Genomic DNA, 16484 nt, shown 5'->3' with positions numbered 1-16484 from the left:
CGGTGTCTATTAGATACCCGACATAACTAATTGACAGTAAGCAAAAGCAAAAAAAATGACAAATTTTTTATTAGAAAAAACACTCCCCAAATCATTCCCTTGTTCTCCAATTTAATCAAAAAATTTGAAAAAAATGGGTCCGCAGAAATCCATTTGGACGTCCCACGTCGCCTCTGGACCTTCTAGAATATGGGGGCACCTTCAGGGAACGTATCCCCCATTTTCTAGGAGGGCAGACCCTCCATTTGAGGAGAGTGGGTGCCAAAAATCTGCACCCACTCTCCCCGGGTCACAGCTGCAGAGTGCCGAGCAGCCAGCACAGCTCACACTGAACACTGTGCTGGCTGTCAGCTGCTCTGCTCATGTGACCGGCCGACGTCTGCTGTGAAGGAGGAGGGGGCCGCGGGGGATCAGCGCTGCGACCGGACAGGTAAGGGGGCATACCGGGGGTGACCTGGCAGGGCCTGGGGGGCATTTTTCTGTCGCATGTCTCAAGGCACATGCGACAGAAATCATAGGAGCAGGGCGGCCGGTGCGCTTCTGTGCGCGCGGCCATGTTGGATTTTCAGGAGGGGGTCGGGGCGGGCACTTTGGAGACATTGGGGGCTTTCCAGAACTTTGCCAGGAAGTGAGGTCAACAGGAAACCTCTTGACCTCACTTCCAGGTAAATGCCTGCGTTCTGTGTGCCGACAAAGCCCGCGGACCGCAACAAAAAAGCAGCTCACTGCGGTGTAGCTGCGTTCTGACCCACATCATTGATTCAATGGGGGAGAGAACGCAGCCACACCGCACAAAAGAAGTGACATGCTGCTTTTCTGTCCGCACCGATTTTTGGCATCCAAAACGCTGCGTTTAGAAACGCAGCGTGTGCACTTTTTCGGCTTTCTCATACACTTTGCTGGGAAAGCTGAACGCATGCAATTTGCCACTGAAACGCTGCGGTTCTAAACGCAGCGTTTCCGCGGTAAAAAACGCAACGTGTGCACACAGCCTTATACTCGCCCTTTGGCATTTTCACCTTCTATTGCCGACACTCTTGTCTGTCTCCGGCCGTTTGTGTGTCCGGACAGATTGTGCGTCTTTCATGGAGCCATTATTCACTCTTCAATTCAAGTCTGAGAGCCTCGTTTGGCCTGGTTCTGGCTCTTATAGATTTGAGCTTGTGACATAATTTGTGACTTTTGGCCAGTCCGGTTATGGGCACAAGATATCGCCATGGAACGACCGCAGCACCGTTAACAGGTTAAGACGCCGGAGGAGTAGAAGACAGGACTTTGATTTAAAGGCATAGTTGTGCTGTTAGTCCAAACTGTGCAACCAGGGCCGAACATGGACAGAAGACTGCCCCTGAGTGACAACAGTGTAGAGGCTTTGTAGTCCAAAGATTTCGGACAGAAGTTGCTGTGGATGTGGGACTAGTTGCACTAATGGTTTGCCCGGTGTGCCTCCTTCAGTACTGCCGGCAGTGACGTTGGTTGGATTCAGTGATCTGTCTAGCTTCAGAGCATTGTTTATTAGCAGAGAGCTTGTACGCATTCACTCCTTGCCTAAGAGATGAGCCAGTGCTGCTATTGCTTGTTGAGTAGGTTCAGTCACCTCTGCAGTATAAGATATAAAATTAAAAATACCGTATTTTCCAGCTTATAAGACTCTAGCCACTCACCCCCCCACAAAAAAACAAACAAAAACTGGGTGTAAAATTGGGTTGAGTTTTACAATCTGAATATGGCTTACCGGGGTGGCGGTGGTGGAGTTCGGTCATAGGAGGCAGGGTCAGCGATACTGAGGGCTCCGAGGAGTGGTGGAGCGGCTCAGGAGGGTCACGGGCGGTGGGTGCATTGATCTCTCTGCGGGCTCCATTGAATCGCCGGCGGTTGATGCAATGGACTTCAAGATAATGGCCAGGGAGGTGGTGAATCCGCAGATTGACATGATGGACTTCAAGAAAATGGCCTCTGAGTCCTATCTGCGCACTCGCTGCTTCCGTGGCTATTTTCTTGAAGTCCATCTCGTCAACCGCGGGCGTTTCAGTGGAGTTCGCAGTCAGATCAATGGCACCCGCCGTCGAGATACCCCGTACTGTGACCATACTGAGTGGCTCAACTGCAGTGACACCCTTGTAGCCCACCGGGCAGATCAATGGCGCCCACCGCGACACCTCCGAGCCTGCAGAATCGATGACCCTCCTGAGTCGCAACACCCTCTCCTCTGAGCCCGCAGTATGGCGGACTCTGCCTCCTGTCACCTTCCTGAGCTGCTCCACCACCGTCGCCTCCACCTGTGAGCATTAAGATTAAGACGTACTAGGTTTAGAAGACGGACCCTCATTTTCACATTTTGTTTTCTCTATTTTCCACTTAAAATTGGGGTGCGTCTTATAATCCGGTGCATCTGTTTTAAAACTACATTCATTCCTGTAATGGAGGGAATGTTTATTAAAAGGTAAAGTTGCTTGATTTTACAAGCACATTGCAAATTTTACCCATTTATGTTGTTGAGATGTTTTAAAGGAGCTGCTCGTGCTACATTAGTGTACATTGTTTTCTCTAGTTTTCTTATAATGCTGCGACTGTAACGCGCAGATTTTCCACATGCAAATATGCTGGCTGACGTGCTGTGTATGTGCCTAATGGGTACAGGCCCTACTGGAGAGCATAATAGGTGCCACTAAAATGAAGCAACCCTCTGGACATAGCGCTCTCGTCTACTGCATTTGCTGGTGGTTTCTTTGCTGTCGCTGGCCCTGGAGATGGTGACTCACAGCTCGGCCACTTCCGTGTTTTCTGCAGCTGAGGGATTTGCTGCCTCCTGTATAATGACATTATGGGGTTACGATCGTCCTGTACGAATAACATTTATTTATATCTGGAGATGACAATATGCTGGTGTCTAATCGCCCTCCACGTCCCGGCTTGCTGTGTAATGACACGTGTACTCGGGGAGTTCCCGGCTATCTCTGTAGCGCTGGGTTTGAGGCTACACTGATGACTACACTGGGCTCTCACTTTTATATATTGATCAGTAAATGATGTGTTTAGAATGACTGCATTAAAATGACCACCAGTTACCAGCTTATGATGAGCAAGCACTAAAATGCTCGGGTGTTCAATACTCGAATCAAGCAGGTCGGACGTTCAGACAGGCTCAACCCCAGTTTAATGGAAGTCATAGGTCGCTGCTGGGAATGTTGTCAGAGTATTTCTTCACTTTTATGGACTGACCATAAAACACATACAAAACCGACGATAAAATGGATTTTACAGGAAAATGTTGGGAAACATCCTTTTCTGTATGACTTGTAAATAGGCCAAATATTTAAAAATCCTGCCTCCTCCACCCCTAAGTCTAAGTGCCAGTGATCATGAGACTGTGTTCTACATGCAGCATCATTGCTCTTGTGTAGACACTGGTGATCTTTGCAGGAGGACACAGCATCCGTGATCAGGATTCTGGGTGCAGGGTATTTTCGCTGTTCTCCTGCTCAGAACAACTTGCGTCTCCGCAAGAATAAATTGACATGGTGCAGCTTGGAAGCTACCTCGCATGTCAGTTTACGCTGCTTAAAAAAGCACAGTGGGCATGATGGGATTTCTATCAATCCCATCCACTGTGCTTGTACTGTATATCGCAGTGTTTTGGATGCAGCGGAAATATGCTAGATACGCAAAAGGCTGCTAATCCGGACCGTGGGCACTTACCCGAAGGCTGTGTTCATATGTAACGTTTGTGCTGTTTTTTGGACTCTCGTTGCTTTCAATGTTAAGAAAATGCTGCAAAAATTGCTTAGTTGACATGCGTTTTTTTGTTTTTTTTAATCTAAAAAAGCAGTTTTTCAATTTTGGTCAGGGTTAAAAATGTGCGTGAGATTTATGAAATAACAGACTTTATTGATCCTGTCGAAATCTGCTTTTAGATTACCTAAAAACACTGCAAAAAAATGCAAGATCTGAACAAAACCTTTGTCCCAGGCCATCTCTCTGTATTTCCGCATTGCCTATGACTATAGTAGATGACCTAATAATAAGGGAAATAATTAACTCCATCAATAGTCACCGGTAAATGTAATTTTTAACATTTTACTTCCTTGTGTGGAAAAATCGAAGGAAAAGGTACTCTGATACACCCTGTATTAGACATGGATGGCCCCATACATTCTGTAAAAATTGTTAGGTAGTGGCACTCCAAGACACCAAAAGGCCATGTCAGAAGTGCAAGGTCTGCCAAAATTTAGGAGAGACTGCAATACCCCCTGGAAGACATGTAGAGGATGGCCACAGAATACAATTTGTATTCCCATTATTGAATGGGACTTCTAGACTAGTAAAGTCTATTCCCTAAGTTGAAAGGGCTGAAAAACATTTACCCCTGAGGGGTATGCAGATGTAAGAATTGTAGAGTTAGGCCTCATACACATAATGTAATTATGTAGGAGAACATCATGCACAAAATGGAAAAATTAAAGCGCTCCAATCACCAGGAGTTTTGTATATAACCTAAAGCCAGTGCTTTACTGGGTCAGCTCGGATGTTTAGGTTTTGAAATCCAAGAAAGTAAAGTTTATAAAATCGCAGCTGTTTGAGTGACAGCAGCTGTGGAGCAGATAACATCTGGGTGGAATATTCATAGTTATCCCCTCCTCCTGTTATAATTAGCATAAGGATTATACAATCGATGTAACTTCACTTCCAGGACCCGTGATGAGGTCATTCCCATGTGACCAGAAGGGGTGGGGCCTCAGCCAACAAAGCTGATACCACAAAGCAATATTTTCCTATTGGCTGAGGGCCCCGCCCTTTCTGGTCACATGGGTATGACCTCACCACGGGTCCTGGAAGTGAAAAGTTACATTGTATAATACTTTATGCTAATTCTAACAGGGGGAGGGGATAACTTTGAATACCCTCCCCCACCCCAGATATTATCTGATCCTCAGCTGCTGTCACTCAAGCAGCTGCCGATTTTTTTTTTTTTTTTATTTTTTTTTTATAAACTTTCTTGGATTTCAAAACCTAAACACCCGAGCTGACCACTAAAAGTATGTATAGAATCAGCCTGATGGTGCCATTATAGCACTGGCTTTAGCTTATATACGAAAATCCTGGTGATTGGTTCGCATTAATTTTTCCATTGTGTGCAATGCTCTCCTACGCAATTACTACATTATTGGTTCCATTTAAGAGCGCTTTCTCATCATGACCTGGATATGGTGGCAGAGGACATGAAAAAGAAAACAAGAACCATATACTCTTGTGTGGGAAAGGGTGCATGGCAAAATACCAAAAGGAGTATTGGCTCGATGTTCCGATGCAGTCATGTGATGAGGTTGAGATGTCTGGGCCAATTGAGGCCTTATTCATTTTGATAGTAGTCTGCTTGTCAGCATTATCAGTTGACAGGCGGATGAGCCTATCTGATATTCCCCCGGCAGCACTAAAAAAATGGCTCTGACAAAACGCTAGCGGCAGGCCAGCACCTCCAAGGCGTGCCATTTGTTCATCACTGGAGGATGCTGGCGGTCGGCTAGGAAATCCTTCACCATCTTCATAAAATGTTCCCTCCTTGTCAGACTTTCCACACATCGGGACCTGGGTGCTGGGAGGGTCTGATTGTTCCCAGACCTTTTAATAGTGTTCCCCTGCCTCTGTAGGACCTGGTGTGTCTCGCCTCGTTGGTTGCCCAATGACCTCTGCTGTCTGTATTGTCAGATGGAACTTTTTGTACGAATTGTTAGACTGGGGCCTTCTGGTATTGCATAATTTTACTAGCCCCCCTCCACCTCAGGAAGGAGACATGGAAAGTTCTTTGTGCCGTGGGTCGAGAAGAGTGAACAGCTAGTAATCATTGTTGGCCAAAATGGGTACAACATGTGGGACATGGGAAAGGCAGCGGGACATAGTCAGCCATATGTGCCAGACTCCCAACTGGCAAGACTTCCCTGTCCCCAACAGGAGGCCAACTGTTTCCTCCTCCTCTTCAGGCCATCCACGCTACAGACTGGATCCAGCTGTTGTGGGTAGTACCCTCTTTAGTGCAGCAATCCTCTACTTTTCCTCCTCATTTTCACCCAGTATGCGCTGAGAAGATATGAGGCTTGGCTGGGTAGTATAACCCTGTGTACTTTCTTCCTCCATCTCCACCTGGTCCGCATGCAAAGCTTCCTCCTTAATTGTGAGCTGCAATCGTAGAAGTAGGATGGTTACGTTGAATATGGCGTCATCGCTCACCATCTTGGTTGATTACTCTGTTTTGGAGAACAGCACAGATGTCAGACATCCATGGCCACTCGTCAGTTCTTGTGTGGAGGCTGACCGGAATACCGACTGACCTGTTGTATGTGGAATTCAACTGCTGCTCAAAAAGCCTTGCCAACGTGCGTAACGTGGAGCTCAGCACGTGGGCAGGCCGCACACCAGTCAGTGATTGAGAAACAACAATTTAGGTTTCCACCACCTCCTACACCAGTTCTTGCAACTCCTCAGTCTCCAAATACAAGGTTCACCCCATGTTCCTTCAGGGACATGTAGCGTCCCTCACCGCAAGTACTTGTCCACATGTCAGTGGTTAAGTGGACCTTCCCAGTAACTGCATTGGTTAGGGCACATGTGATGTTATGGGACATGTGCTTGTATGAGGCGGGGATGGCACACCATGAGAAATAGTTACTGCTGGGGACAGAGTACCGATGGATGGCCCCCTCCATGAGGTTGTGATAGCCTATGTCCGCAAACTGCAACATGTCCAGGGCAGGCAGTCTGGAAATGTACCCATTTAGTGTTTGAGCCTATGGGTGGATCACTGGGTATATCAGTTTTGCATTCTAAGGCCAGCTGAATGCTGCTCTGGGTCAAGAAAGTGGACGTGGTTGCTGAGTGGTTGCGAATGTGCAATGACAGGTGCAGGGCGGCAGACATCCACGCCAGTGTCCTGGATAGGAGATTGACACCACTGCCTCTTCCCCTGCGGTATGTGCTTGGCACAGATTGTGGACCTAGATATTCGGCCCACCTAGTCGGGTGTTTGGATGATGTGCTTGAGCATGCTGGTAGTGGTGTGGCCCCAATTGAGCCTGGTACGGAACAGGTTGCAAATGAGTGTTTTTGTCTTCTGCACGGTCATACACCTAACATTTGGCCTTTGGAACTTGTGTGTGTGGGTGCTTTGGGTAACATTTGTCCACCATCTCCCTCTGGCCACCCCACTGCCACTCCCTGCCTGTCGCAATGCTACGAATCCCTCCTGTGCGCTGCCATCCTCACTTTTCATGGTACTCCCTTATGTTGGGTGTCTGACTTCATCGTCCACCACCTCATCTTCCGCACTCTGGTTTCCTCTTGACTTACAGGGATATTCCAATTTCCAAGATCCTATCCCAATATGTAGTAGCTGTAATAATAATATTAGCAGATAACTCCAATTATAAATGTAGTATAGTTCTTCTGATTCAGTAAGTTGCTCACCTTTTATATGCAGTGCATTGCAGGACCTTTGAAATCCTTGGTTACGACCGCACATGTAGTTGCCAGTGGATATAACCATGGGTACCCAAGGTCCTGCAAAGCCCTGCACATGAGGTAAGTGACATAGTGAATCAGAAACACTATCCCACATTACTAATTGGAGATATCTGATATCATTATTATACAGCTATTACATTTTGGGATAGGATCTTGGAGATGGGAATAGCCTTTTTAACAACATCACTTGTTGGCAATTGTCTCATCACCACCATCATAATTTACCTGTTGAAACACGAATTGCTGTTTCCCAGTATTCATCGGACTGTGGCTGCTCAGATATTTGGATATTGCGGCACATGGTCTTATGTGCCTCTTGAAACGTGCAGGTGGAGAGGCATGGACTCTTTGAGGAGCGAGTCTTTACAATTGAGTGTTGGATCACTTGTCTCCTGGGACTTGCTATGGTGGGAGGAAGGAGGATCAGAGTGCGGATTATGTGGTCCAGACCCTTGGCTATGGAGACTGGACCGTGTGGAAGACTGGGTCGTGCTGGGAACCAGACTAGAGCATGATCTCCTATCAATGTTTGCATTGCTCTGGCTTCAAGTGATGTCCCGTGCCTCTCCCGCAAAGTTTGACAGGAAGCTAGGTCTCGTGGATGAGCGTGGTTCTTTTGCTCCCTCAGAAGGCAGGCACGGTTTGACACCGCCTCTGCGTCCACCATTAGCGGCACATCTACTGCCCAGTTAATTACCGTACACTTTTGTGTATTAAATTGGGCAGATGATCTGCCTGCAGACTTTACGATAATAGGGAATGTAGCCCTGACAAGGGACTCTTGGTTCAAGTGTGCAGTAGCAAAGACTGTAAGGCTATGAACCCAGCTTCTATGCCTCTAACCCAAACCTATCCCTCCTCCAGCAGCTATCCTTACAATGTTTCCAGGACAGACTGCCCAGCATCGTGCTTTCGGTCTTGTATAGACCCGATGACGCTAAGTGGCTGGCCAATCACAGTAATGTCAGTAACCAACATGGCTGTTACATTACCATAATTGACAGGCAATCATTGCATGTTTTACTGGCTGGAAAAAAAAAGGCTGGAAAAAAAAGGCCGGGAAACATGTGTGGTTGGTGCCCGAGCACGCTGATGATCAATAGAGTGCCGAGCACGCTCGCCTATCACTAGTCAATGGTGTTCTCATCCGTTTATCAATATTTCTAGGTAAACAGTTTTAACCCCTTCATCCCCCGGTGACTTTCCGGGAATTTTTTTTTTTCCCCGCTCCCCTTCAGAAAGCCGTAACTTTTATTTTTCTGTCAATCTTGTCATATAAGGGATTAATTTTTTTGCGGGACAATTTCTACTTTTAAATGAAACCATAAGTTTTACCATATACTGTACTGGAAAATTGCAAAAAAATTTCATCCGGTTATCGCAGTGACCAAAAAACCCCCCCGTAATTTTGGTGTTTGGAATTTTTTTCCGCTACGCCGTTTACCGATTGGATTAATTGATTTTATATTTTGATCGGGTGTTTCTGAACGCGTTGATACCAAGTGTGTGAGGGGGGGGTTAACCCTTTAATTTTCAAGGGGGGTGATTTGACCTTTTTTTTAGTTTTTTTTTTTTTTAATTTTACTTCTCCCCTAGGGGACTATAACGATCAGCAGACTGATCTCTCTTCCATTTTTCCAGATCACAGCTACACAGCTGAGATCTACAGAAAAGCGGCTCTCCTATTACAAACGGCAGTCTGCCGGGTGAAAGAGGAAGTGACTCATGATAGCTACAGGAGTCATCACATGACCCTGTTACCATGACAACCATCGGATCCACGTGATCACATTACATGACTTCCGGTGGAGCCGGGTAAGTGAATGCTTACCGCGGCCCGATATAACATTGCGCTGTGACATTTTCACAGCGCGCTGTAAGGGGTTGACGGGCACAAGTGGGTAGCGAATCCAATCGTGCTTGATAGCTGCACATGTCAGCTGTTCAAATCAGCTGACATATGCAGCGATTGCTACCAGCAGCAGGCAGGCATTAACCTGACACAATCCGTTACGTACCCTGAACGTCATGTGTCGTGACGAGGTTAAAGGGGTTGTCACTGATTCGCTACAGCGATGATTGGCACTGTCAGTGTGATGTCGCCATGGAGACTGACTGAGGTATTTTAAAGCATACTGCTGAAACTGGACATCCACTTTTTAAAGCAGGGTCTATCTGGTCTCAGATGAAGTGTGTACTCTATTTCCCCGTGTGGACGAATGGTCCTGTGCACCTTCACTCTTTTTTCTACTCTTCTATTGCTAGAAACTGGGTTAGGCTAGTCAGCATGTGATTTGCAAGTATGTGAGTCATGTGACCGTCCACCCGCATGGAGAATCATGACAGTGTGCATATGACGCGCTGTCACAATTCGGCAGCCACACTGTCGTGATTTGAGCAAGGCCCACATTCAATGCTGTCTGATTTTGTACACTTTTTTTTTTTTTTTTATACATTTGAAGCACTGTTATTTTTTTTAACTTCGTTTTATTAATTCCAAAAATTGAAGCTCTGTTTTTCCACGTCATTGTTGGTGCTATTCTTGCAGTCAAGAATGATGACATAATTGATGGGCTCTATTATAATACAATGGGGAATAGGATTTGTTGGCAGGTGTGGTCCGCCATAGCTTTCATGGGCCCTGGTTTAGTGGTGTGAAAATGAATGACTTCCCTCTAGTTGGGGGAGCAGAGGCCCAATTTATGGGTGCCGGCACCTTTGCAGCCAGAGGTGCGTCCTACAAACCACCCAGAAAACAAGGGCACTTATTGATCGATGCCTTTTATTCCACTTCTAAAGCTTCGGTCTTGGAGCCGAGCGACAAGCTTTGCAGCCATGTGAGCGGGCGCACATGTAAACACTGCCATTAAATTGGGTGAAATGCGGGCAATCATGGTAATGGTTTGCTTTAATACAATTCCATTTCTTTTTCTTAGTTATCACTCTCCCTTGCAGTGTGTTCTGGGTCAGTGGAAATCGTTTGATCTTGCGCTCCCCCTTTCATCTGCCTGGATCTAGTTAGGATTAGATGCTGCTTTGGTCTCTTGGCTGCGAGGAAGATTTTTACCATCTCCATAGCGGATAATAATGTAGCTATTAACCCTTTTCCCTCTGTTGTGGGAGAAGGAATAGTACAGATAGTAAAGATAATTACAGGGTTTATGGTTTACGTTAGTTTTGTATGATTTTAATTTTTTTTTTATTTTTTTTTTTTACATATTGGGTAAAGTGCGGGGGGCATGGAGGGTTGCCATTTTGCCCTTTTCATTTCAGAGTGCAGATTTTATTTAATGTATTGCATATCCATAGGTGACATTTTTATGCAACATTTTCCCGGACTTAACTTAATGGGAAATATTGGGTGCTTTATAACTTGCCCTTGGTCCTGAACGGCATAACAGGCTTCGCCCACTTTTCAGTTGACCCTGGTGCTCTACCTTCACCAGCTATAATGTATGAAGTGGTTCCTTGTGTGTAAACCGGCGGCTTCACAATTATATGTTCACCAGGATCTAAGCGAAAATCAGAAAATTGTAACTCTTTCCAAGGTGAAGCACATGGGGAGGGGGGTGGCTGGGTAAGTTTGGCTCCTGGAGAACTTAGTTATAGATGTATACAGTCTTTGTACAGTGGACAGCACAAGGACTTGGAAAGTCGTGCCAGGGGATGATGTAGTGGAACCGCCGGTCAGGAGCGTGATTGCCGCCTTATATTGGGATACAGGCAGACAAGACCACCCTTCTACGAAATTATCCAGGCTGCCGGAGTAAATATGGAAGGACTGGTTTACTGGAGTAATCAGTGTGATCACAGAGACCAGAAATTTTTAGTTTGAAGCTTGTAAGTAAATATTTCAGAGGGGTATGGCTGCTGGTCCCCTGGGCCGCCATGGCGGCTTGTCCCCTGGGCCGCCATGGCGGCTTGTCCCCTGGGCCGCTATGGCGGCTGGTCCCCCGGGCCGCTATGGCGGCTGGTCCCCCGGGCCGCTATGGCGGCTGGTCCCCCGGGCCGCTATGGCGGCTGGTCCCCCGGTCCGCTATGGCTGCCCACCGAATCTGTAGCCGCTTCTACACACCGAAAATGGGTCTTAAAAATTGCATCCAGAAAACTAATGCACTGTTATGCAGCAAATGCCTAATATAACGGAAGCCGTTCTAAGCTATGTAGGTATATAAACGATTTATTGATTTGATGGAGCAGACGCTGGCTGCAAGAACCAGATTGGTCACGTGTTACAATGACTGTGTAACTTTTGCAACATAACAAATAGAGCTAATCCTCTTATGTAACGTGACCACAAGTAACTGCCACCGCTACAGATGGTGTAAACCGCCTCATTCATCAGAGGATTGTGGTATTTGTCACCATTTTTAGGTTTCTCCAATCCTCCAGTTTTGTTTTTAGCTGCTCTACAGAACGTGGCCCTATTCTTCCGTTGTCATGCGCTCTCTCGGTATTTGCACCTCGGTTTTAGCGGGTCATTGTTTTTATGGCTGCTGTGTGTGGCTCTCTACAGTCTGCCATCTGGCTTTATCTATGAAGCCATGCCAGCCAGCCTGTAAATTACACGTGTAACACAAGCCTTTATCCAGCTTCCTGCTTTTCTTTTGGGCGGTTTCCTGGGCTGCAGTCAGTTTGGGCCACTTAGAGGACAATATTTGGTTCCTGTTTTGTCTATTATTAGATAGCCATTGTTTGCGTTGTTTCAATTCAGGTGGTCACTAATAAAAGGGGTCCAGCTGCCGTTAAGGGCACCAAATGCATCATGTAATGGGAAGAGTGTTTCATCTCTGTGCATTAGTTTTCCCCAAGCAGAGCCTCACCAAACACAGATCTGTTTCAAGTCACTATGTAACCTGGTCCATGTAGTATGTTGGGCTGCTTTCACACCTCCGGTTTTTCCTGTGCGGACAATCCGGCACTTTGCAGGGAAAACGCAACCTTTTTTTTTTTTTTTTTTTTTTTTTTTTTTTTTTTTTTTTGCTGCCGGTTGCGTTTTTCCTGCATAGACTTTAGTTAGTGCCGCATGGGCTTGCGTTCTGTCCGTTTTTTGCCGCATGCGGCAGATTTAGCTGATGCGGCGGCCGGATGGAACGTTGCCTGGCAAAAAAAAACCACGTCGCGCCGCATCCAACCGATGCGGCACATTTTTCGATGCATGCCTATGGACGCTGGATGCGGCGCGATGTGTTAAAAACCGCATCCGACCGCCACATGCGGTTTTGCCACTGCGCATGCTCAGCATGCCGCAAGCGGCAAAAACCGGACGGGCCGCAATTAAAAAAACATATGCAAAGGATGCGTTTTTTTCGCCGCATCCGTTGTATAGGTTTTAGAGCCGGACTGGCCGGCTCTGCACTTACCGGATGTGTGAAAGCAGCCTTAGTATGTGACACCCAACTGGCCTTCATTGTGAGACTTTTTTTTTTTTTTTTTTTTTTCCCCCTACCAAATAGTGTATAATGTCACTATATATGATATGGTTAAATAATGAAATGGTAACTTCATCTATTTGTACAATTTGAACCCCCTAATTTCTAAATATTGTAGAAAATATTTTATTCATACAAAAAGTGGGTAGACCAGTGCGCTGCAGTCCTCAGTTGCCTTCTGGAGCGGGACCATGGACTAGGCCCGTCGTGTCTTATAGTACCCCTCCACCCCCCCAAAGGCTGGAGTGTTTGCCACCAGGAATGTTTTACTCAATCGATCAGCCAGGCTCTGATCTATCCTGCCTGTGGTTTGGGCTTCACTAGTCGGACAGGTTCCCTTTTACAGAGGTTGTCCCGGCTTGTTACTTGCGTACACTGCCAACTAGCATGGGGAATACTGAGGAATCATGACAGTTATGTGACCACATGAATACCACTTTCATACTTGCGGTCACATGCCAAGTAGTCTTTCAGCTTCTCATAATAAAGTGAATTTAGAGTAGCCAGATAAGTCTAGTCAGCTCATGAATGCATGTGTGCAGATGGTGGTCACATGAACATGTGTGCTGACTAGTGCCTGGAGTCGTGACGTGCACACCACCCACTGTCAAGATTCTGCAATCATAGTTTTAACTATATATTAAAAACACAGATTGCATAGACCTTTTTAAAGGGGTTGTTTGGACAAACATATCTGCCATCGCTTGAAGGTCAGGGAAGAGTTGAATATTTGGGTTAATTGTAGTTATTCCAGGTGTTAAGCATTCTAAAGTATTCCTATGGTGCTTCTTCATAGATTTTAAGTACTTTGATTTTGCTTCTGCACTACTTGCCCTATTTTCCGGATTATATGACACACTTTTTTCCCCTCTAAAAGTGGGGGAGAAAATGGGTGTGCTTCTTATAATTCGGGGCGGCGGTTGTGGAGCGGAGTTACGGGAGGCAGGGTCAGCAATACTGTGGGCTCAGAGGAGGGGGTGTCACTGCAGTGGAGCTGCTCCGGAAGGTCTGTGATAACTGGGCTGGGGGTATTGCGGCAGCGGGCTACATTGAACTACCGGCGATTGATGCTATGGACTACAAGAAAATGGCAACGGAGGTCAATCTGCGCACGCGCCGCCTCCGCAACCATTTCCTTGAAGTGCATTGCGTCAACTGCCGACGGTTCAATGGAGTGCCAGCAGATCATTGTCACCAGCTGCGATGCCTCCAGGCCCGCAGTATCACTGACCCTTCTGAGCCATAACACCCTTCTCCAAGCCCGCACCATCTCCTATCCTGCCTCCTGAGCCACTCCACCACCACCGCTTCCCCCCCACGACCCCCGGGTGAGCTATTATAAGACACACTAGGATTTTAAGACTAACTCCCATTTTATCATTAAATTTTTTTTTTTTTTTTTACCAATTTCCCCCTTTTAAATTTGGGGTGCGTCTTTAATCTGGTGCGTCTTTTATAAAACGAAAAATACTGTAATCTAAATGGCTTGTCTGAGCCATACCACAACTGTATGTGGCTTGTGTCCCCATCTTCTTCTAAATTTTTTTTGGGACCTTAAGTCGCTAATTGACCTTCCTCATAATGGGTTTCCCCAAAATTGAAAATTATCCCCTAACTATAGCATAGGATATAACTTATTGATGATCGATCTATTGGACAGGCCCAAAATGAGCAGGGCTCCGTAACACTGTCCTGGATGGAGCAGGCATGCACTTGCTTGTAGTCTGGCTTTTCTCATGATCTATAGGACTGCGGAAGAAGGCAGTGCACAGTGCTCTGCGATAGCCAGGAGTGGATGCCACGCTTGCTCACCTCTACGCTATCCAACGCTGGGTTCCAGATCTGCAATGTTGCCATCGCGGGTGTACATTAGAGGATAACTTGTGATTTTGGGACAACTCTTTTACTCTTAACTGTATTGCTCGTCCTATCCCCAGAAAAGTTGCAAATTTACTCAGAAATTTGCTGATAAATATTTTATAACGATGTAGTTTTTCTTTGTTTTTGTTTTTTTCCAGTTTTTTTAATAACTGACACCCAACCATCTCTTAAAGTTGGTATTGCTGAGCTAGAGTGAACGGTTTCATTTTATGGCCTGTCTATATAATTATAAGGTTTTTGTTGTTTGTTTTTTTTTTTTTTTCTAAAGGATCTATATTTTTGTTTTTTCTTTCAGGATAAAGATAAAGTTTCCCTGAATAAAACTCCAAAGTTGGATCGAAGTGATGGAGGGAAAGAGAAAACTACCAAAAGAAAGTTGCCTTTCTCGGTAGGAACAAATGGAGATCAGAAAGATTCAGACACAGGTAACCTCTGGACAACTTTTTATCCTGTGAGTGGTTCAACGTCCCGTACGTAAAGGGGGCTGAGCAGGAACAAACCCGGCAGCCCCCCAGAGAATGGCTCTGCACCTGTGGTGGGGTTCTGATCCATTCACTTCAAAGGAGCCATCATGTTATGTGATGTTTTGTTTTTTTGTCTTAAAGCTGCCATGTTTTGTTTTTGTTTTTTGGTGTTGCTGTTTTTGCGGGTTTTTTTTTTTTGTAATTCTGGAGGCCCTTTTTAGTGGCATGGTCTTTCTATATGTGAAAAATCTATACCATTACCTCCTTTGCTGAACAGTAATGGTATATACTTCAGAAGAGATCTATATAAAGAGCTGCAGTGTTTGGAAGCATTGTGTTAAGGCAAAATGAGCAATGATGTATAACAAAACCTTGGCTTATAAGAAAAAAAAAAATACCTTTTTATTGGTGCGTTTCTATTATGCAATCTGTGTCGTTGACGTCCAATCTGTAGATATTTGCACATTGTTAGTAATGGCCTTTTTAGATACAGACAGCATTTCTTAGCTCAGGCTCTGTTCACACTATTTCTTGAGTCTGAAAGATTAGCACACTTACGGTCAAAAACGCACCGAAAACCGCATGCGAGTTTACCGCGTTTTTTGATGCGTTTTTCTGCAGGTTGGTCCCTGCGGTTTTTTTTACCATTTATCTTCAGAAAAGTGACATGCACATTCTTTTTCTCAAGAAATTCTGCAGAAAGAATGTTCTTGCAAAAAAAACCAGTGTGCGCACAGTTGCCCCCTTAGGTTTTTCTGGGGAATGTCTGCAGAAAGGTTACAACCATTTTCTCAAATTTCTGCAGCAAAAACGTGGGTAAAATCTCTGTGAACAAGGCCTCATAGATCGTCCTGTAGGCATAGACTGTCATTGTTCTCGGCAGCAGGGGTCCTGTATACACACAGGGCGATGTGCTGCCGAGTATCGTGATTTTGCCTAATGATCTAGGGTCTTGCTCATAAGTCGGGTGGTCGCCCTGGTTATCGGAAAAGATTTCGCTCATTGTGCAATGGCAATTCACCGTTGTGTTATTCACTTGACTGTTACTCACCACCTAAGTTTCTTGAACCATGTATAAGTGAGGATGTGCAGCTTTGGTCTTAAGGTTTTCCAATAATGAAGCCGGTTATACTTGTATTTTTGTCAGTGATGTGAATGCCCGGTACGGAGGGTACAGCAGTACACAATATAA

The 16484-nt window shown here is 45.7% G+C and overlaps 1 protein-coding gene across 1 annotated transcript in view; it reads left to right on the top strand.

Annotated features, from left to right (window-relative positions):
* Positions 1–16484, top strand: part of ANKRD11 (ankyrin repeat domain containing 11) — a 240009-nt gene that overhangs the window by 172643 nt on the left and 50882 nt on the right. The window contains exon 4 of the mRNA XM_075325946.1: positions 15124–15253. Coding sequence (XP_075182061.1) covers positions 15124–15253 — 130 coding nt within the window. The remainder of the gene's footprint in view (positions 1–15123; positions 15254–16484) is intronic.

This window comes from Anomaloglossus baeobatrachus, chromosome 10 (assembly GCF_048569485.1).
Source record: "Anomaloglossus baeobatrachus isolate aAnoBae1 chromosome 10, aAnoBae1.hap1, whole genome shotgun sequence".
NCBI classification, from domain to species: Eukaryota; Metazoa; Chordata; class Amphibia; order Anura; family Aromobatidae; genus Anomaloglossus; species Anomaloglossus baeobatrachus.
This window is presented reverse-complemented; position numbering and strand designations above follow the sequence as displayed.